At 39.7% G+C, this 22161-nt stretch overlaps 4 protein-coding genes across 5 annotated transcripts; 2 read left to right on the plus strand and 2 right to left on the minus strand.

The window, feature by feature from the left end:
* Positions 1-1403: 1403 nt before the first annotated feature.
* map1lc3cl (microtubule-associated protein 1 light chain 3 gamma, like) lies at positions 1404-4302 on the minus strand. The gene is made up of 4 exons (XM_027135924.2): positions 3729-4302; positions 2823-2878; positions 2638-2744; positions 1404-2181 (listed from the first exon to the last, which is right to left on the minus strand). The coding sequence occupies exons 1-4, from the start codon at positions 3784-3786 to the stop codon at positions 2022-2024; spliced, it is 381 nt and encodes a 126-aa protein (XP_026991725.1). The 5' UTR covers positions 3787-4302; the 3' UTR covers positions 1404-2021.
* A 1690-nt stretch (positions 4303-5992) lies between these two features.
* Positions 5993-14520, plus strand: si:ch211-168f7.5 (dapper homolog 2). Its single transcript, XM_027136076.2, has 4 exons — positions 5993-6809; positions 10391-10556; positions 11212-11421; positions 11514-14520. Exons 1-4 carry the CDS (start codon positions 6564-6566, stop codon positions 13886-13888), a joined length of 2997 nt encoding a protein of 998 aa, XP_026991877.2. The 5' UTR covers positions 5993-6563; the 3' UTR covers positions 13889-14520.
* A 303-nt stretch (positions 14521-14823) lies between these two features.
* ttc9c (tetratricopeptide repeat domain 9C) lies at positions 14824-17925 on the minus strand. 2 transcript variants are annotated; one of them, XM_027136078.2, is made up of 4 exons: positions 17769-17925; positions 16658-16991; positions 16107-16289; positions 14824-15183 (listed from the first exon to the last, which is right to left on the minus strand). In XM_027136078.2, exons 1-4 carry the CDS (start codon positions 17778-17780, stop codon positions 15035-15037), a joined length of 678 nt encoding a protein of 225 aa, XP_026991879.1. In that variant the 5' UTR covers positions 17781-17925; the 3' UTR covers positions 14824-15034. The 2 variants fall into 2 exon arrangements, with proteins under 2 accessions (XP_026991879.1, XP_026991880.1); XM_027136079.2 differs by lacking the exon at positions 17769-17925 and adding an exon at positions 17303-17439.
* A 982-nt stretch (positions 17926-18907) lies between these two features.
* On the plus strand, positions 18908-22118 carry zgc:153018 (Transmembrane protein 179-like). Its single transcript, XM_027135772.2, has 4 exons — positions 18908-19460; positions 20074-20211; positions 20536-20614; positions 20789-22118. The coding sequence occupies exons 1-4, from the start codon at positions 19135-19137 to the stop codon at positions 20981-20983; spliced, it is 738 nt and encodes a 245-aa protein (XP_026991573.1). The 5' UTR covers positions 18908-19134; the 3' UTR covers positions 20984-22118.
* Positions 22119-22161: the final 43 nt, after the last annotated feature.

Below are 22161 nucleotides of genomic sequence, written 5' to 3' on the forward strand. Positions count from 1 at the left end.
ATGATTGCTGTTGTTAGTAGTGCTATCTTAACCAGTGTTGTATAAAGTACTAGAAAGCAATACTTGAGTAAAAGTACAAGTATCATACTAGAAAAAGACTTTGGTAGAAGTGAAAGTCACCTTTTAGAATATTACTCAAGTAAAAGTCTTAAAGTATCTGATATTTACTGTACTTAAGTATCAAAAGTAATTTTCTGATATTTAATGTACTTAAGTATTTGAAGTAAAAGTAAAAAATAAAATTTCAGTGGTTTTTGGATCAGGGGCAGTTCTAGGATTTCATTTTTAAGGGTTTTAGACCTCAGTGAGAATTTAAAACAAGAAGAGTTTTATATTATGTATTTTATGACTACATAGTAAGCCAAAAGTTATGGTATTATTAAATGGCACAAGTAGACACCAAAATTTTTATGCATGATGTAATGATGTCAGTCTTGAATCAAATCAGTTCATATATGTGGCCAAATCAATAAATATTATTTTTATTTAGTATTGATGTTGCATTAATATTTTGTTTGTGCTATCAACTCTGGTAATAAGAATAGTGACATTTCACTGCTTTTGGTTGCTTTTGGTTGCTGCCGTTATAGATAAACGCCTCCAGCTCTGACTGCGCGTGCACGCTGCGCGTACCTGTGCTTCTCCGTCGAGCGTGCGGACGTGCGTAATACAATCTAGGAGCAGTGATTCTCCAAACCTCCCTTATTGCAGTCTGACTCATTTCTTCTGATTTTATTTTGTAGTAACGAGTAACGAAGATGCTTATTGGAAATATAACGGAGTAAAAGTATACATTTTATCTAGGAAATGTAGTGGAGTAAAAGTGAAAGTTGACATAAATTTAAATAGCGAAGTAAAGTACAGATACGTGACATTTCTACTTAAGTACAGTTACGAAGTAACTTCGTTATATTACAACACTGATTTTAACAAGTTTGTTACTGTAAATTAAATTCCTTTAGATGAAAAGTGTGTGTTTCTGGTTAGATAGAGTCTGACATTTGGAATAAGGATAAAGGTGTAGAGATGTTTTTAGACCTTTGCTTCATAGATTCTAAGCAGTTATACTTAAATGTTCAGGACATAATGATCTTCACACCTGTGTGCAAAAGTTCCTAAGCTTGGTTGTTTCAGACATTGACCCCATTTTTTTATATTAGACACTGGGATTATATAAGGAGTGTCTATACAGTAGGTCTGTCAGAGAGGTGAGACTGTAGTGTGTTAACTGGTAGAGATAAGAGTCTTTTCATGTTGTCTAGAAATAAAGTTTGAGCTTTTGTATAATTACTATCATTATAGTCAAATATTTTCTATAGAATTTTTGTTTACTTCGTATAAGACTTTAAGATTTTAACACGACTAAAAAATACACAATAAAATAAACTCATAAAGCCTTTAACAAAAAGGGCAAAACTGATTTATTTGTAGTATTCCCAATAACAGCTGTGGTACAAAGATGAAGTTCACTGTAAACATTCTTTTCCTACAACATGATTGTGTACAGAATGTCTCAGGCGTTTCAGTTCAATAAGGGTTTTCAGGAGAAAACACACAAGAAGACAAAAGAGAAGAGAAATGTCATGCAGTTTTCACCCATCTTCCTCTCTCACTTCCTGTGACTGCGCTATCTGAAGCTAACAGAACCTCTGTACTGTATATTGTTCCAGGGTGGTTCTGTAATCGTCACGACCAAACAGCTGTGTCTCCTAGATAAGTGTTCTGACATATTATGACCTTCTCACAGGGTATTTATCATTGTGGGTTTTTTTTTTTTTAAATCTCAACATGGACTTCTCATAAATAAAATTTAAAAAATAAATAATAAAAAAAAAAAGAAATTTTGAGGTCAGAAGAGACTTTTTGGCCAAATGTTCAGGGGAAGTGGTCTGACGTCTCAGGCACAATGATAATGTCCAGCTGCAGCAGTGGTAAATAAAGAAAGCTTGGTCAGCTCTTGATGGAGGTCATGAAGGCGGTCTTGATGGCGATCTCTCTAAAGGGACAAATGGAAGTTTTTCTCAGCCAAACATATCCTGGGAGGCATAGGTCATGTAAAGGAAGCCGTCTGTGTCTCTGTGCTGAGAATATACTTCCGCCATGCTGGCTGTCATGGAGCACATGTTTTTTCCTGAGATCAGCAGGTACAGAGCCTGGGATGCTTCCAGTGCTATCTTACTCCTGAGACAAAGACAGAGGTGGAATTAATTATTAGTATAATAACTTAATCCATTGAGATACTTCTTGAGACAAGGACTTTATTTGCATGAGGGTTACCTTGTGATTGAAAGACATAAATATTTTTAATGCCCATAAACTTTTATTATGTTAATTTTAATAAGTTTGACTAGAGGAAGAAGTTATTGTCTGTGGTAATTATACATCTACATTCTGCTTTTTCAGCAGTTTTATATCCAGTATGCTAATAATGCTGTGGTGTGAAAATAGGACCTCACATAAGTGAGTGAACATCAGTAGATAGCAAATGAACAGACAGAAGCTGTTATGCTGGTGTTATGTACTGGACATGCACAACACCAACTTTCAATATGCACATTGTTCAAAAACGTGCTTTATACAACTGTTCAAGCATGTTTGCTTTTATAATCTTCAAACACTAGTTTGAGGATCACTCACCTGAGGAGACACAGAAACTGACCAATTGTAAGCTCATGTGGGACCAAAAACTTTGTTTTGTCCAAAAGTGGAAGACGCTTCTCCCGGATGCAACGTTCAACGATGACCTTTGAACACAGAAGTCAGTCAGTATATGTTTTGCTCAATTCTTAGAATTAAATTACCATCACAGGGAAGCATCTTACTGGTAATTTGTTGGGGAACTTGGAGCGAATTGTGCAGACTTCATCTTTTCTTGTTGCTGCATTACAAGGAGAATTAACATCTACTTAATCAGTGCATAATGTGGGAGAATCTGGTGAGAGAAAGTCACTACTTTGTATAGTTTTGTGTTTCTCCTAGTCAACACAATGAATCCAGTTGATCAGATCATTATCTATACTTTTGTGCATTGGAGCAGATGTCCTGTGAATGGGGAAGTCCTAAAAGTGTGCAGGGTAGAGAGAAAGCTGTACAGAACCCATGATTTTGAGAGGGATGTGAAGCATAATCTTTAATATATCTTTCACCAACTCATATCGCTAATCTTTTCTCCTAACAATCCACTCTCATGAGCCTAAAGTCTACCAATCAATCTCTCCTATCATTTTCTTTTTCCTTGCTATAAGAAAGGGTCTTGTTTCTGGCCTACCTTACTTTAGGCCCTTTAAAATCAAGGCTAAAGTCTTTTTAAAGTCTTTCCTTTTATACTTTTAATCTACCACCTTGTATTTTTCTTCCTTTTCATGACTTATTTTGTTTTATTCATTTGTTGTAATTACTCCCCTCTCTGTATATTTATGTTTGCCTTAAGAAGCCTTGATAATATGCTTAAGATATTATTACATTTGTATAGCACTTTGGCCAACAAAGGGTTTTTAGCGTGCTATATAAATTAATTTAACTTGGCCTAATGCTGTATAGCAGATTTTATTGTCTTCTCTGCTCTAATACACACAGGAAGGGCTGATAATTAGTCATTTAGTTGAAGTGGGTGTGTTAGGCAGGGGAAACATGGGGTACTCCAGGACTGGGGTTAGGAACCTGCTGTGGAATATTGCATAATACATTTAATTATTATAAAATACATTTCTTCCTAAGGTGTTTCTTACCTAAGCACTTCCTTTGCTTGAAGGGCATCACTTCCATGGACTTCTCGAATGGTGCCATGTCTGAGTGGTGCAAAGGAGAAGTGATGAGGAGGTGGAGGCTGTGAAGGCGCTCTGTGGCCCGGCCGGAGGTGTGATCAAACCCCGTCGAGCTCTGGGCAAAGATGGGCTTTTATACTACTCTACAGAGAAGAGGAGGTGTCAAGCAGGAGGCGGCATCAGGCCTCTACTGAAAACCAATGTGCTAAATAGTTTAGGGCCTTTTGCAAGCGTAAACGTGACAAACGTGACTCTAGTTTCTGATCCTGGACCAGCCTCTGTGAATCTGTTACATTCAACACACTCTGAAGATGTAAACAACCCATCAACGCATGAACACACAACAGCAAGCTCCAGCAAGCACCACTGGTCCAAATGTGTACACAAAACAACAGCATGATCTAGGGGATTATTTTAAAAGTAGTGATTAAAATGATCACTTAAAGCGTTTTTTAGTTTGACGCTTGCAGGTTTCCATAGAAACCGATAATTCAAGTAAGCGGGTAAGTACGTGTGTGTGTGTGTGTGTGTGTGTGTGTGTGTGTGTGTGTGTGTGTGTGTGTGTGTGTGTGTGTGTGTGCGTGCGTGCGTGTGTGCGTGTGTACTGTATGTGTGTGTCTGTGTGTGTGTGGCTTGAACCCGCCCGAAATATTTGATGACAATTCCAGATGCCTATTGGTTAACATGTACACAGCACAGCTGATTATATAAGACTACGTGTGAAGTAGCATGGCTTTGCTCAGCACTTATAATAATGTACGCAAAATTTTAACAAGAGCATAATTAGGAATCATCCATCACCTGCCCATACATCAAATAAATGCATGGTGTAATTTATTTAATGATATAATATTAGCTACAACCTTTTGAGCAATTAACCAATAGGAATCATTTCCATACATTTTCTGGTTTCTCTTTGAAAACTACTCTAGGCATCTAGCTGCAATCTGAGCACTGAGATGTTGGGGGGTCACAGCAGGAGGAGAAAAGCAGAGATCTGGGTTTAAAAGATCAAATGCCTTCCCCCCTTATCAGTCTATTGTCATTATTTTTGGTGGAACTACTATAAGAATGTATTTAAGGACAACATTATTAATAAAGCTAGATTGATCCTTAATTAATCCATAATTAGTTAAGTAAGTTCTATTCATTTAATCAAGTAAATGGACCAGGATGCGTTTCATACACTCCACTGACATTTTTCACATGTCAGTGTCAGAGTACAAGAAGTTTCCAACGTCATTAACAACTTCTATAATAGCAGTTAAAATAATAATGATGGGCACTTGAACCTGAACCATGTGCAATACATTTAACAGTTTAAAAAAAACTTGCACATTATTTATTTGGGTGTTTTGGAGGTCTGTTAACATTAATGCACAAACAACAATAACAACAACAACAAGAAAGCAAAGCTATTTTAAAATACCCAAATACAGAAATTTTATTCATTTAGAAAATGGGATGGTGCGGATAACTAATTAAAAAACATATTTATAATATAATTTCATTTAAAATATATTACTGTGACCAGTGATAATGGGCTATTTTGATAAAGTCTATTGTCCTTCTGTTTAGTAGCCTGCAAGTGTTTTTAGGTAAAGCTAGCAAACAGTAAATTCCAAATGTTAAAAACAAAGAAACAAACAAACAAACATTAAAGCAAAGCAAACAAACAAAAGTCTATGAGACAATGTTCAAAATATTTAATAAATGACTTCCTTGTCTCTGATCTATCTTATATTTAATTTTAAATTAGTTGAGATATAAAATACAGTTTACAACTATTAATAATATAAACGTTTACATCCATATTAGATGGCCTTCTTATTTACTTGGGTAACACTATGTTAAGTAGTCAGTGTGTTTAGGACGTCCGTTTCCATGGCATTACTTCAAAGAGCTCGGTGCTGAGATTATAATGGCAGAGCGCCATCTAGCGTTTAAATTTAGTTGCTCGTTTAAATGCAGCAGACTCGCGTTGCTAAGCAATTCCTTATGTGTTCCCTTAACTCTTTGTGGTAAGATATTCAATCATAAAAATATATGTTAATGTCAAGAAAATGTTAATATGATGTTAAATTTAAATAATAAATTAAAATAATGTTAATAAATTTGTTAAGTGTTTACAACACGTCCGATCCATTCGAAAACTTATCAAGCCAATCAGGGACGGTCGCTCACACCGTGACTCCGCCTACAATACTTGTGTCCCCGCCCCTCGCCGTTTGCAGTGCCGTGCAAAGCTTTACGCAGAACTGAATCAACACCAGGGAATCGGCTCCAGGGACCGGAATGTGAATGGTGAGGATGTAGGACCGGTCTGGACGGTGTATATATATATATCTACTGTATCTAGGACGATCGTTCGGTTTTCCGGGTAAAGATAAAATTCACAAATGATCAGAAATAGATTTTTTAACAAGCGTAAATGCATCAATGCGAAAGTTAGCACTTGAGTTAGCTGGAGAACGTCAGTGCATTTTCGGTGTTCTTAAATAACAGGAGACAATAACACGCTGTGCTCCTGTTGACGCGCACTGTAACACTGTAACACTGATGCCGCATTGACAGTCGACGGTGTACCGGCCACACACACACACACACACACACACACACACACACACACACACGCACTCTCTCTCTCTCTCTCTCTCTCTCTCTCTCTCTCTCTCTCTCTCTCTCACACACACACACACACACACACACACACACACGCACAGAGGCAGGCAAATCACACGCGCTTGTCGGTCAGCGTGCGTTATTTGCGCCTGTCCGGGTCCTGACCACACGCACAGGATGTCGGGGCGCAAAGGTTGCGTGAATTCTCTGTGGTCGGGGAGCGAGCGGGTCCGCATAGGAGAGCGGCTTAAAGCCACACTCGCCGGTATCGTGGAGCTGGATGTGCTGCGAGGGCGCCAGCTGGATTTGATAGAGTCGGTGCTGGAGGAGAGCGCGAACACCGCGGATGATGACCAGTGCGACCAGCGGGAGAACCTCGACAGCGCCACCGATGATGGTGCCGTGACCACCTTCAGTCAACAGGTCAGCGGGGACAAGGTTTATTTTCCATGGGGACCTTCATTTCTAACCAAAATCTTGCAATATTTCGTACAATAAACACCTGCACCGTGTCAGACAGTTTGGTGAGCGTGACGTCATCCAACTAAGGCGCCACTATTTACAATTAAAGGTTGCGCGCGCGCACGCACACACACACGGACACACGCGCGCACACACACACACACACACACACACACACACACACACACACACACACACACACACCTTATCGGCATTTTCTACGTGCTAAGGTTGAATAAGTGTATTACAGGCTACTGAGCAGCACAGAACGTGTTGGTTTCACACAGATTCAAAATAGGCTTACTGGGATTACAATGTCTAGATTATTTACTTGATCATGTTTCAATTAAGACTTGGCACAGTATTGGTATGGTGAGTTGAGGTTTTAGTGAGCTGATATGGCAAGGTGAGCACCTGCCCAAGAACGAAAGGATTTTTGATGGAGCCGTAGGCCTATTTCAAGTCTGTGTGTGTGTAAGGAGAGAAGACTGGGGGAAGTGCTTGTTTGAAATGACACTGGGGTTAAGAATGGCCAGTGTCCAAGGAAGATACTGTGTAAATGAACAGATGTTAAGTAGCCACACGGAAAACAATGAAGATATTCACCTCTCTCGTGATGTTTCTGTCCTTCAGCTCTTCACATTCTGTATCCCACAGCAAAACCCAGTAATGCATGTTAACAAATTATTTTTGCAGAAATTACAAATAGACCACAAGTTGTCTGAAGAATACGTAATCATTTGGCTGCAATACTTAATTTAAAAAGATCTCACTGCTCACTAAATCTGATTGATCAGATCAGACTGAGATACAGTGGAATACTGGTGCAAACTGAACGATTAGTCATCAGCCAAGTTTGTTTGTTGCTTTTCTGCCAACACATCTGCCATTTTGCATAAGCAGAACATGCTCAAAATATTATGCTTGCGTCATAGACATCACCTCTTCATTGGTTGTTAAAGAGTGAGCAAAGAAATAGGGATTATGGACTGGATAGAGGGACGATGGAGAGTAGTCCACATGGCTGTACAAGGTACTCAATGAGTACAGCTTCAGAGTTTGATACATTTTATTCTGTCATTTACTTATTTTCGACACAGGGACCAAAAACTTTCAATAGTGTTTCAACACTGACTCGACAATTAGCGATTAAAATCAAGTCATCTTTAAAATCACAGATGGTGATAAATATCTATGCAATATATAACTCTTAATATCTTCAAAAACGTCCCACTGTCGGTTGCACAGAAGAATGACAAGCGAGTCCTTAATGACTGTCTTGTGATTGAGTAGACTTATGACACTAATGTCTGCACACATCCAGTGACATTGATACGAGAGCTTGCAGTAAGTGCTCTATCATTAGTCAAGAGAGATCGCACTAAAGGGCCTCCCACACTTCCACCATTTTCTCATTTTATGGCCATTTTGTGACCATTTTGATCATTAATCTTATATAATTCTCATTCTGTGTGTCTGACTACTACTTTTGAATTGATGGGTAGCTGGAAAAAGGCCAGTCCTGTCTGTAACACTGCTCCGAGACCCGTATTGGGTTTCTCTAAGCTTTGCTCTACTGCTCATCCCCCAACGTTCCTTCTTCGTGTAATCAAATCAACTGTAATTTCATACTTTGATAATGTACAGCTGTGTATATGAAATGCATTTCATATACACAGCAATGTCTGAACATTTTCGTTTTATTGCGTTAGTTTGTGTTTGTCTGGGAGGTAATAATTTTCATAATTTTATGCTTGGGCTCAACTTGGTAGGAAAGCAGTGTTGTGTTTATGTTTAATGTTAAACCTTCTGTACGTTCAGGTAAAAATTACCCGTTTTGAAGTCTTAATAAAAGCGATATTAGATTTCGAATAGATGCGGTTAGTCAAATTTAAAGTGTAAACTTTAAGTAAGTGTTTGCTTAATTATGCTATTAGGGAAATTCTATAGAATAGCAAAATCATATGTATTATAGATAATTAGGGGGGAAAAGGTGAAAAATTAAAGTTGTTTTTTATCAGTACTGTTTGGATTGTTAATACTACATATAATGGTGGTAACATAAACCGGGTGTTTAAAAATTAATTCTACTTGTGTCCTGCTGCTAAATCAGAGGATATAGGACATTTGGACAAGCACAGATAAACACTCTTTAAAAGACAGTTAACTCGAGAACCATAATGGTTCTTTGTTGTCCCTTGGATGTCTTTCATATACGAAGCCCTTAAAGACCCCTTAAATATATACAGAGAACCACTTAAACAATTAACAAACAGTACTGCAAACAAAACATGAGGGATGACTACATACATTTTCTGATTGCACTGATTTTGTATAAGGTCAATTCAAGGAACATATATCATGTTCGATGATGATTGCAGCATTCTTACATAACATCGATCTGCTGAGGAAAAAATATTCCTCTATCAGAGATAGAGATAAGTATTGCTGCTGAATCGGTTGTGTGGGCGAAGTGAGAGAAAAAGAGAGAGAGAGAGAGAGAGAGAGAGAGAGAGAGAGAGAGAGGGGACGAGAGACAGAGACACAGAGAGAGAGAAGCTCAGCAGTACACAACACTGAAGAGGGGGTGGTAGTCACATCCAGGAGTGTTGTGTGTGTGTGTGCACGCGCATGTGTGTGCTAGGGGTTTAAAATGCCTCCTTCATGCTGTTTCTCTCACTAGGCAACCCAGCCCCCGCTCGCTCTGTTATACTTTCTCTCTCTCTCTCGCTTTCCCACTGACTCATGCTCTCTTTACTTGTTATCAATCTACATCCGTCCCCTCTTGCTGAGTTTTAGACCTTCGTGTGTCCTCTGTTCTTAATCTCTCACTCTCTTTCTACATCTGACGCTGTCTTTCGTTTGGGTTTTGTTTCCCTTATATTTTTAAACTGGGAGATAAATATTTGTGCTTTAACTGCTAGAGCAGAGATTAGCCCGGTCAAAGTTTCTTTATAAAAAACTCTCAGCCCCCTCATCCTCTTTCCCTAGTTCTTTGTTTCGTCATCTGTCGCTCTCTCTATTCTTTCCTTATGAACTCTCCCATCCCCCGGGGATGGTTCTTCGGCACTATAATGAGTCACCTGCATTGTGTGTTAAACTGGGAAAAGTGAATCAGGGGATTGATCAGACGTAACAGGAATCACACAATGGTTAACTGTGTAGGAGGATATTTAAAAGTCCTTTGTGGAGCATGAAATAGTTCAGGACTCCATAAATACCATGGATTTCAGAACTTATTTTAAGATGAACTTTGACACAATGACATTCAAAGCAATGACCTCACACACGTCTGGCTTTACAAGTATTCTGATATTGTGAAGAATGCCAGTTATTATGATCTGAAATGCGGCATTGTCTCTGAACATTTTTTGTGTATGTGTGCGAATTAAATGGCTCACTTCACACAAAATAGCACTATAAGTACTATTTTGGATTTTTGTAAACACAAACATCTCTGAAGTTCTTGTCCTGTAATTACCACCCCTAGCCTGTTTTAACATGTGCCTGTGTTCCCTGTGCCATCTGACTTCTGTTCTCAGACTCTCTCTCCAGCAGACTCTGTAGTGCCAGGCGTCAAGGCTGCAGAGGGCATAAGCTCCCGCTGGTCTACTCTCTCATGGGACATCCCATCAGACCTTCTCTCTCTTCCCACGCCAGAATCCACTGGCACCATTTCACTCGAATGTGACTCCAGACCCAGCTCAGGTAGGGATGTTAATTCCCAACATCAAAAAGACTTCAAACAAGTGAAGCACGTTTGTTTGCCCCTGCATATATACCTCCTGCAAAAACATTTTCATAATGTCCTTTGAAAATTAACACCTGTACCTCCATAGGCTCTAAAGGAACTTTGTACTTACATAGAGGGGGATGTTCTTCAAAGCCCACTCCTTTCTTTGAGAGGGTTTATTGCTGGACTTTGTTCTACTCTGCAGCATGTTCACAGCTTGCTTATACCAAGTAGAAAATCAGTCAGTGCCAATCAGTGTTTTAAACTTGAAGTAATATCGTGTCTGAAGGACAATTGAATTGCCAATGTTTTTAGAATGAACATTAATCTGTTTCTTGAAATTTAAATGAATTTGAATTTTTATGAAGCAGTAATATAATTCCTGACAGGTGCATATTGAATAGCTGCCTCACATTGTGCAAAAAGTAATATTCAATGTTGACTTTTCACGTCAGTCTCATGCTCAATTTTTTATGTATGTTTAAGAGCTCTGTGCAGCCTTTGGCAAATATTAACCCTGTCCTTTTTTGCTTATTCCTTAATTTATATACTCTGTCATCTATGAGTCTACTCTTTTGTTCGAGATACATTTGTGCAACCCTCCCCCATGTTTTCTACTTTTTTCCACAGGTTTTTACTCAGTCAGTGGGAGCTCCCTGTCAGACTCTTGTTACTCAGTGGCTAGCGAGGCAGCCCCTGGAGTTCCACTTAAAATGGGGGGACCATGCAGGCCTCACTCGCTGGACCACAGTACCACCCAGTGGAGGGAGGATGAATCACAGAATGGACAGAACTCTAGAGGGACAGCCCAAAAAGGAGACAGGAGGCCTGCTTCTACAGGTAGGACAAGAATTATCAAACATATTTATCGCGTGAACTTATGTTTGTGTGTCGATCAGTGTGTAACATGGTCTTATTAACACTATCAACAGGTGAACTAGAGATTGATGGGCTGGTGTTTCTCACTGGACTCTGTTCTAGTCTCAGAGCAGCACAAAAACAGTGTGTTTTGTCAACCTCCACCACCTATCCACATCTGCAACTAGACCCTAAATACTGTTCTGACCTAGTCTCACGGAAAACAAAAGAGGTGTACCCTTATCCTAGCCCACTCCATGCAGTGGCCTTGCAGAGTCCTCTGTTTACTTCTTGCCAGAATCCTTCCCCTACAGAGCGCTCTCCCAGCCCAGAGGGGGACCAGCTTTTGGAACCAGAGCCTGAACAGCCCACTGTGAGGACCCAACCTCCACCTTCTCCATCCCTCACACAGCTGGAGCAATACATAACCAGATTAGCACACCAGCACCACAGCAGGCTGAATGCTGAGACTTCCAATCGAGCATCTCAAAAGGCCTCTGCAGGTTTATCCTATGAAGGAGTCCATCCAAAGAGTGCTTCATCCTCCAGCTTGACCAGCTTGACCCCATGTAAGTCATATCTAGGCAATTCTGCTAGAGTTAGTCTGAGCAGCATTGGTAAGAAAGCTAGCAGGAACTCAATCAACCTTGGAAACCTGCCATCTGTCACTGGGGAGGATTTCAACATTAGTTTTCACCTCAACTTAAATTTAAACCTTAATTCTAGTTTGAATAAAACACTGAATATTGATGCTAAAAACATAAATGAACAGCCATCAGGATCATGTGGGCATCTTAGTGGAAACTTCATCACTCCAACTGCCTCCCCTGCTTCATCTTCAACTACAGTCACCAGCACTCCAAACTGGAGGAGCAGACCCCGTATATCCACTTGCCCATCTACAATTAGTAATCGTGGATCATTGGAGATCACTGGAAAGACCTTTGGTTCCCTTAACTTTTCCAAGTCCTTGGACTGGAGTGGGGCTCCACGAGAGGAAGCGGAAGGCTGCCCCCCTTCAAAAGCCCCTGAAAGTCCTGCTAAACTGAGTGAGGATTCAGTGGTGGTGTGCGAGATCTCTCGTGTGTCTGGGTTGCCAAGATCGGTGGTAGTAGGACTTATGGAGGAAGGGGTAGAGCTGGATGCGGAGTGCTTCCGGAATGAAAGAGAGAGGGGTGAAGGGTCAGCTTCTCCATGTAATGCTCCAACTCCTCGTTCCTCTCGGACCTCCCTTCCTACTACTTACGAAGATCTATCTGGGTTTTATTCAAATTCATCCTCAAACCTTTGGGCAGGTAGTGGTGTTATTGAACCTGACTACATTTCCCAGCAGCACCGCCTACAGATTACCCATTCAGATTGCCATTTAATACATACAACACAGTCGAACAGCCCTCGCTCCGATCACTCTGGTCCCACTCCTTCCCACACTTCCCCCATCCTGCCTTTACCCCACACTTATTCAGATTCTGCTTCCTCTCCTGGCTCCTCGTCCCGTTCACGAGTGCATTCTCCTCCACGACTACTCTCAAATTCACCATTTACACCTGCTCAGCTATCAGTGTTCCGGCGGGACTCACCATCTCAGTGCTCTCTTCCGCACATCCACCCTTGTGGTTCTCCACTAGAAGGCCCCATCAGACCTCGCGGTGGTTCCCTCAGGCAAGATGCTGGAGCTGCTACTGGGTGGAGGGCTCAGGAGAGAGGCTGGAGGAGGAGTGGGGATGGAGAAGGGCTCTATCAGGGCAAGCATGCCTCCAGAGAGCTGGTGCGAGCATCAACAGTCAGCAGTTACTCAGGAAGAGAATACAGCAGCTGCTGGGAGGAAGAAGCAGGCTCACGGACTCCAAAGAAAGCCACCAAGTTGTGGAAAGGTTTTGAATCAAGACTCTGGGGGAGGGAGGAAGATTTGGAAAGGGAGGAAAGGGTTGGAGATTTTGGATGGAGGCATGCATCTTTAAAAGAGACTTCATCAAGCAGGGTACAAGAACGAAAAGAGAATAATCTCTCTAGAAAGAAAGGGACAAACTGGGACGGACATAGTTCCAGTCTTCGGCTATCCAGGAGAGCTTTGTTTCGGAGCGAATCTCAGGGATTTCTGTCATCCCGTTCACAAAAACGGGACGTCCGTCTCCAGAACAACCACTGGTGCTCTTCCTTGGAGATTGGTCGGGAAGGACGGGGCACAGATCGCGGGCGAAATATAGTCAGGAAAGAGGACAAACATCACTCATCCACTGCCAGTCTTTTCCACCTCTCTCGCTCACAAAGCCTGGAAGGAAGCACTCACTCAGTCTCACCTCTGTCTTCCCCATCCCTTTCTCCCTCTCCGCCTCCGTCAGCCCCTCTAACCCGTTCCCGATCATTTCGTGACCTTGGGAGGAAAATTTTTGGCTCAATGAGGTCCCTCAGTTTCAATAAGAACCAGAAATCAAAAAAGAAAGACTAGAAAAAGCAGGCAGAATAAACCGGGCAATCCCTTGACTGGACCTTATTTCAGACATGGCCGGATCGTTAACAGACAACCATCACTGATTGTGTCAAATATTATCAACCCATTCAAATGTTTGCCATGCTGTAATTTATGGACTTTAGTTCTTCACAGGAACTTCACTGGGAAGACCCAAGATTGATCAGCACTTAAGGGGCAAACAAAAAAATAACCTATAACTCATCACTTTAATGTGCCGTGTTAAAATGTGTGAAATGTGTAGAAATGCAGCAGTTGCTTATTTTTGCATATAACTCATTACAAAAACATGTACTGTAGACTGAGACATGCAGCACAGTTATAAAGGCCAGAACCACGATTAATGTATCTAAGAAAAAACAGTACTGCCAATTTACACAACTTCTTATAATGGGAGTGTATGATAAATATTTTTTTTTCTCCAAGTTTCTGCGCCTCTGCATGCAAATCTATGCTGTGTCTCTGCATCATTATACTCATGATGCACCAGTGTACTCGAGTGTTGTTTAGAATACTATATACTTTGCACTATAGGGTTTAGTGCGTTTACTGGTAAAACACAGACTAAAAACTACAGTATGTTGTATAATATAAAGTGTGCTCAGGACTTTAAAATAAATAAGATTTCAGTGTTGAATAATGACCCAGTATTAATAAAGACCTAAAATAAAACACGACCCATCTTGTTTTGAATGTGGCTATTATATATATGCCTAATGAACTGATTTACTGTGGCACAACCATTGCAACCTTGCAATCTGCAGCCTTGCTTAGATTTATTTAGATCCCGATATTCTTCTAACATGATTTAAAAAAGAAAAATCAGAAAGAAATGTAATATATAACAATGCTGAAAGATGTCAAGCTCTCGTGTGATAGTATACACATTTCAACAGAGGAAATTGGAAAGTTAATGGACTAATAAGGCTTTTAATTTTCACCGCCCAGTCATAGCGCTCAGGCCATATTCTAATTCAGTCTTGGCAAGATATCGATACTCTCATTAAACCTTTACTGGGGATTATATTCCATGCCCTGGGCAACAGATATCCCACATTTTGGTAAGGCCACTTCTTTTCAGTTCCATTCTTTATCCTTTCAGCTGGTGCAATGCTTCAGAGCTTCTCATACTTGGCTTGGGTTTTCCTCTGCAGTTTCCTCTTCATCCGTTTCTTTCTGTTTATTGAACATGCCTTTGTAGAGGGCTTTCTCCTTTTCATAGTCTTTGCTGAGCCTCTCTTCCACACGCTGGAGCTGTTTCTTCACATTGGCATCTAAATAATATACAACCATTAATGATATTCTTCACTAAAAAATTCATTTTTTACCCTCTACAGCTGGTGCTGTGACATACAATACAAAATAATGTAAATCATACTTTATGTATATTTCTTAGAATGAATAATTGTAATTCTAGAATTTTTATATTGTGGGCTGCACCAGCATTTGAACGTGTGTGTTAAGTGACCCCAAAAAACAACAACATTGTTATAGCAGTGGAGAACAAAAACCAAAATTAGTTATGTTGTTTGAGAATTAAGTAATGATATTTTTCAAGACATTACAATATGTAACATGCCTCAATTAACTAATGATATTTTAGACATTACGATTATGGAACATGCCTCAACTTAGCAAAACACTAAAACGACCCAAGTTAACCTAGACTCTTAAAACAGCAGTCTTAAGATGAAAGTGGCACAAGTAAAGACAAATGCATTAACCAACTCCATGTCATGCATTAGCTAGTTCAGAAATGAATATACTTACAGAAACACATCTGCATAGACAGATGGATTATACTGATAAGAATATTTCAGTAATAGTGGAGGACTGTCCACGAGTTTAATACGGCTTGTGTGAGTGTGAATTTAAAGATATACTGATGCATTGGTATGTGTACTGTCTAGAACTTTGTTTCAAATTTTACTTTGTTTCATGTTAAATGTCTTTCATATAATGAAAACCTTAACATACGCTAATAAAGAAGACGCAAATACCACTTTTTGATTGAATTTTGTTGAATGAACCTGTTAGTCCCCTTGACAAAAAAAAAAAGGTTGCTAAAAGAGTCCTAAATTACACTCAGTCACAACTGATCAGTTGAACAGCCTGTACAGAATCTTACATCCACAAAAAGTGAGGGGGATGTTTAAAATGATATTCATGCCTTTAAAGGTACATATTTTTTTTTTACCATTTGGTTTCCCTCTGCTGGCCTGGAGGAGGTATTGTTGAGCTGTCTGAGTGTCTCCTAGCTCCAGGGTGGCTACTCCAGCTCTGTACAGGGCTTTAATATCTCCAGGCCTCCACTGAAGTACCTTCAAACTGTACTCCTGCACACGGGCATAGTCCACAAGTTCACGCTGAAGTAAGCATGCTGGAAATCAAGGGAATATTTTAGAGCAGGGTACAGATGTCTGAAAGCAGACACTAATAATTTCTTAATGTGACAATTTTATGATTGTTTTATTTTGTCCAGGTAACATTTTATTGTATTCATCATGTAAACAGTATGAAATTAAATCTTTTAAGGTGAAAATTAAATGCAAAGACAAATGGATTGTAGACAATACTCTATTAAGGCTATTCAGTAAATGTGTGTAATATTCAGTAATTTTCTTTTGTGATGCATGTTTGCAAACATTAGCAGATGGGAAAGAGCTGCCTCAGAAGCATTAAAGAGCATAAACTTGAATCAAAATTTTGGGCAATCTGCAACCATTGCTCTATAATAACACCACCTACCTGCTAGGTTGTTATAGCAGTCAATTTGTGTGCTCCTGAACAATTCATCTTGCTCTGGTGTGAGTGTAGGAGACTGGGGTCTAAAGACCTTAAGACTTGACATCACTTCTGAGTCCAGACCACGAAGCACAAGCAAGGCACGGTGATAACGTCCGATGGCACTGCGGACATTTTTTCCCCGGTAAAATGCATTACCCTCAGTTTTTAAGCGCACGGCTTCAGACAGCTGGGAGTCCACCTGCGAGTCGGAGCCTCCAGTAGCACCCATGCTCTGCACCCATGATGCAGAGCAGCTCTCTGCCTCTGAGACTCCATCATCAGCTGCATCAGACTCCTGCCAAACACAAATGTCAGCCAGGCAATATACACTTTCAAAGATGATACAAAAAAATGTCACAAATTTTCACTACATGAAAAAGAATCTCAGAACAACCATAAGCCCTGTTCAATCATTTTTTAATAATTATTATTTATTTTTTTTGTTTGACCTCAGTGTTTGTTGTTTCCACAATTTATATGTCGGCTTTCTTATTAAGTGACCACTGGTAACAAAGGGTAAGTGTTTTTTTTTTGTATAGGACCTAACAGCTAAATCTGTCTAAAAGTTATCCCTTATGTTTACATGCTTACACACCAGAAACTCACCAAGTGACGTCACCAGGGCAGCAAACTATTAGCTTCTCACAAGAATACAGGACCGACTAATGAATCTAATTAGTTTTACAACTCCATGAATTCACAACTCAATGTAAACACACCGCATGTGTTTCAGAGTGAAGTTTCCCTTTAATGAATCTCTGAGTCTTTGTGCACAGTGCACCCTGTTGTGCTGGAGGTGCTTTCAGATTTCACATTTCTCCGAATTTACAACTCAGTTTTCAGGTTTTGCTCGAGTGCACGATGTGGAAACGATCCCCGTGTGTTGTATTATTATTATTATTATTATTATTATTATTATTATTATTATTATTATTAGCCTTTAGCATATCCAACATATCACCATGGAAACTCTGTCCTTTGCTAATGTTCTGAATGAGAAGCACGCATTCATGCTAACCAAATTAAAATAGGGCACAGGCACAAAACACCAAGAAACGACGTCCCCCTTTACCTTATTGTCCATCAGTGTACGTTCTAAGTTGGTTAAATATTAACGCGCTTCTTATTTAAGAAACCAAAAGTGATTAAAGCGCTAGAAATTTCGTTGTTCTTCGTTTATGGTGTTCAGATTTCAGTTACGCTTAGATACTTTACCGCCCCCTGGCGTCACTAAAAAAACATTACCGTAAACTCTGATAATGGTAATGGAGATTTAGTAAAAAGCCATCAACATTGTTGCCATTTTGATTAGGTGATGCTGTAGACACGGATGAGTGTGTATTTAGTGCAGAAGCACATATGTGTTATGCCATTTTTATTACACTGCTATGTTCTCCACCCTTTTATAAACTGTCATTCAGCTTCAGTAACTGTTTTCTGTTGGTCAGGATCAAGCCAGGAACACTGGGTGCAAGGCAGGAAAACAGCAGGTGAAAACACAGTGATGTCCTGCTTTTGGACTCCATTCCTTTTTAGAGGACCAAACACATAATCATTCACCCTAGGAGCAATTTATCATAAACAATCCATCTATCAGCATATTTAGGGGTGATGGAGGGGCGAGGCATACAACATACAATGATCTTTAATCACTAAAAATCCTTAATCATTATTTATTATGTCTGTATCTATTTGACTCTATATAATGGAACTAGAAAGTTCCCCTCCTTTTAAAAATGTATTTTATTTATATTTAGTTTTTTAATTGTTGTTATCTATCTATCTATCTATCTATCTATCTATCTATCTATCTATCTATCTATCTATCTATCTATCTATCTATCTATTTATTTATTTTTTAGTTCCCCTCCCTAATGCCAATTTCACCAACATCACCTTAACGAAATGACACACATTTATCTTGGCTATTAATCACAACCTATCATGCCTTTCTAACTTATCAGTACTTGTGCATTTGGTTTCTGCTAGAATTTTCCACAGTGGTGCATGACATGTAGGTTATGTTTAAACGATTCTACACTGAATTCTATTGGAACGCTCGAGTCCTCAGTGATTGCGTCACAAAGGCGGTATTCCATTCGACTCAGTGCTCCCTACATTAGTGCACTACATATTCCTGTGTGTTTGTGTGTGTGTATGTGTGTGTATGTGTGTGTGTATGAGAGAGAGCGAGAGAGCGAGAGAGAGAGAGAGAGAGAGAGAGAGAGAGAGAAATTTGGGACCGAGCCATAATGCCAAGCAGATCTCTGATGGGGAGGAACCCAGGAACCCAACAAATACGTGCTGGACGTGACTTTTATGGATAATGACTGAAATTTCTACCACTTTACAGCAAGAATCGTAAAGCGCAAGAGCACGTGAGTGACGTGTCTGGTGTTTGTGCAGCATTGCGAGGTTTTTAACAGCAGAGTGAAAGCATGGAGCTGGACCGGAGACTGTTGCTGGCGCACTGCGCAGCACACGCCCTGTCCGTTATCGCAGGCCTGCTGGTGGTGGTGCCGTTAGCGCTGAACGGCTCGGCGTTTAAAGGCCGCTGTGCGCTCTTCAGTCAGGGTTTCTGGCGCTCCGAGAACCAGAGCGCGAGCGGCGCACAGCTGGACGCACAGGGGACGCACTTGGTGGTGCAGCAGTGGGGACCACCGGCCGCCTGCCAGTTCGCTACGTTTGTTGGCGTGTTCACGGTGCTGTACGGAGCTACACAGAGCTGGAGGAGTTTATTTTACCTCCACCGCCGCCACGACGAGTGAGTTTATAAACAACAACAACAGATTGGATAGAGACCATGAAGATATACTGACATCAGAGTTTAGAATAGCCAGTGCGTAATAATAGTAACATTAACATTTGATATTATTATTATTATTATTATTATTATTATTATTATTATTATTATTATTATTATTGATGTTATTATTGCTATTATTATTATTATTATTATTATTATTATTATTATTATTATTAATCAATAACTAATGCTTGTTAAATACAATAATAATTAAAGTATATTTTAATAATAATAATAATAATAATAATAATAAATAATGGCTATTCTAATATCAGTTTTAAGTTTATTCTTTATGAGCAGACTTGTTAGCTTAACAATTTGCACTGCATAAACCTCTAACTAGATTTACATGGCATTAGCATTGAAATAGTATTTTATTTTAAGTTAGTATTGATTTATTAATTAATACATTTGTTTATTAAGATTAAAATTTCTAGGTTTCCCAGTCACTAAAAATATAGTTGGAATAATATTGTGTTCAATATTGAGAGTATTAAAGGTGTGATGCCCACCTGGACAAGTGTGATGTGCGAGTGCAGAAGCTACATTCTTGCCTGTGTCTGTGTTGCAGCACCTTGTTCTCAGCCTTTCTCACGCTGCTGCTGAGTCTCTGTGTGCTCTTCCTTTCTGGAGGAGCAAGTGTGATTCTAACCCTTGGCCTAGTGTCCTGGTGCAACACAGTCACTGATAACAACACCCGACCTTACAGGTGAGATCATCCAAATATTACAGTAAGCTAAGTGACTGCCCTGGGATTTGCTTTTGAAACAATATTTAGTTTTCATAATGGTTTACATGTTTTAGGGAGTGTGATTTTTCTAGCCTTTAAGTTTGACAATGAGGCTACTATGGCTGTGGTATTTATGGTAAACTTGTTTTATACACATTAGATTCAAGTCTCTTATTTAGTGTTTGGTTTTAGCTTGTATTTAAACCCAGCCTAACATGTGCCATTAATGTCGGTTTAAGACTGCAATGTTATCTGAGATGCATGCAAAACAGTGTCTGATTCATGACCCGGTTCTATCTTCAGTTGTGCAGAGTCACAATCTGTGCCCCTCTACTTGGATGTGGAAACCTCTTCATTTTACTCAGAGCTCACTTGTGCACAGGTACTGCATGACCTGCCACTACAACACTTTACTATTATAGTTTTTACTTCAAAAAAGGAGAAGAACATTGTTTGTTTGTTTTTTTTACCTTCCCTGTGATTTTACTGTGAGTGTTTTTAGTTAACTGGCTGACTGGGTAAATAATATCTCACTCTGTCTCTTTCTGGTCTGCAGATCTCTCTGTGGTGTGTAACAACTCTGTGGTTGGTTCACTCCATTCTGTCCTTCCTGAGACTCTACCACTCTCACAGTCAGCACATCAGTGGACCGTGTCTGCCCCGAGAGAAGGAGCTCCTGCTTGGCCAGTCTCATGTAGATTGTCCATGTCAACACCCACACCCTCCACAACCACCTGCCGTCTTCATTTAATCTCTTAGCTATCCACAAATGTGCTCTTATATGTTGATCCACAAATCACAAGCTTTCTAGTGTTGTGTAAACTAGGTGTGTAGAAGTGGAAGCATAAAAAGATGCAAGATTTCAGAAGAAGCCTCATCTTTCAGATGGTACATCGTGTAACGCAATATAAACCTGTCCATGCATGTCTGTGAAAAACATAATGAAGACCACTGGAAACAAAAATCTAGAAAAACCAACATTGAGAAATCTCATTACAAATAAGCTATATGTATTGTTTACACAATAGTCGCTACCTATTGTCCTGTAATATTGTTTGTGATAACCCTTAACTGTGTTGCAACTATACATGTGATTGCACCAACATAAGCACTAAACAGGGTCGTTAGTATTTAGTGTTCTAGGTTAAACGTCTTTTAATGACACGCAGTGACATTTGCAGAAAGATAAATGTTGCAAACGTCTTTCAATACGCAAGGAAAAGTTTGACTTAAATTTGATGTAAAGTGAATGGGAAGGAAGACTAGCCTGATGCATGTGCTCAGTTCAGACCCATGTTGCTTTACTTTAAACGTACATTAATATGCATGCTTCTCTTGCATGCTGCTGAGTGTACTGTTCGTGCGCTGCTTAATCTCTTTCTCCCTGCCACATGAAGGTTTCTTGTATGATGCTGTGTGTGTAGATGCAGCTCTGAGGAAACAGCCACTGCAGATGTGCCAATATTTATCATTAAGTCATAGCATTTATGATTTTAGACGCCTTAATTATTACGTATATAAGACCAGAATTAGCTATCTGGTTCAGAGAATAAAGCCCTTGTTACTAGTATTGGCGTCTCTGTTCTATTTACCCCACTTGGGTCCCTGATCGTAATTCAGAATTTAATATCAGTCAGGGGGAAGCAAATAAAGAAGAATTGAAGGAATGTGCACAATGCCTTTGACCTCTGACCTCCCTGAACTGAGTGGCTGTGGTGACACACACATAGCTGAGAAAGAAACTGGAGGTAAAGAGAGAGGAATGCATGTAAATCTAATTATTGCTAATGCTTATGTTTTATACTTCTGTTTGTACCGCTATTGTATCTATCGTTCATTTGATATCAACTTGGGAATAATAAAAATAATAACAAAATCCATTGCCACCCATGTAAAGTGTGTTATTAAGTAAAATAAATTAGGGAAGTA

Source organism: Tachysurus fulvidraco, chromosome 17, assembly GCF_022655615.1.
Source record: "Tachysurus fulvidraco isolate hzauxx_2018 chromosome 17, HZAU_PFXX_2.0, whole genome shotgun sequence".
Lineage (NCBI taxonomy): Eukaryota > Metazoa > Chordata > Actinopteri > Siluriformes > Bagridae > Tachysurus > Tachysurus fulvidraco.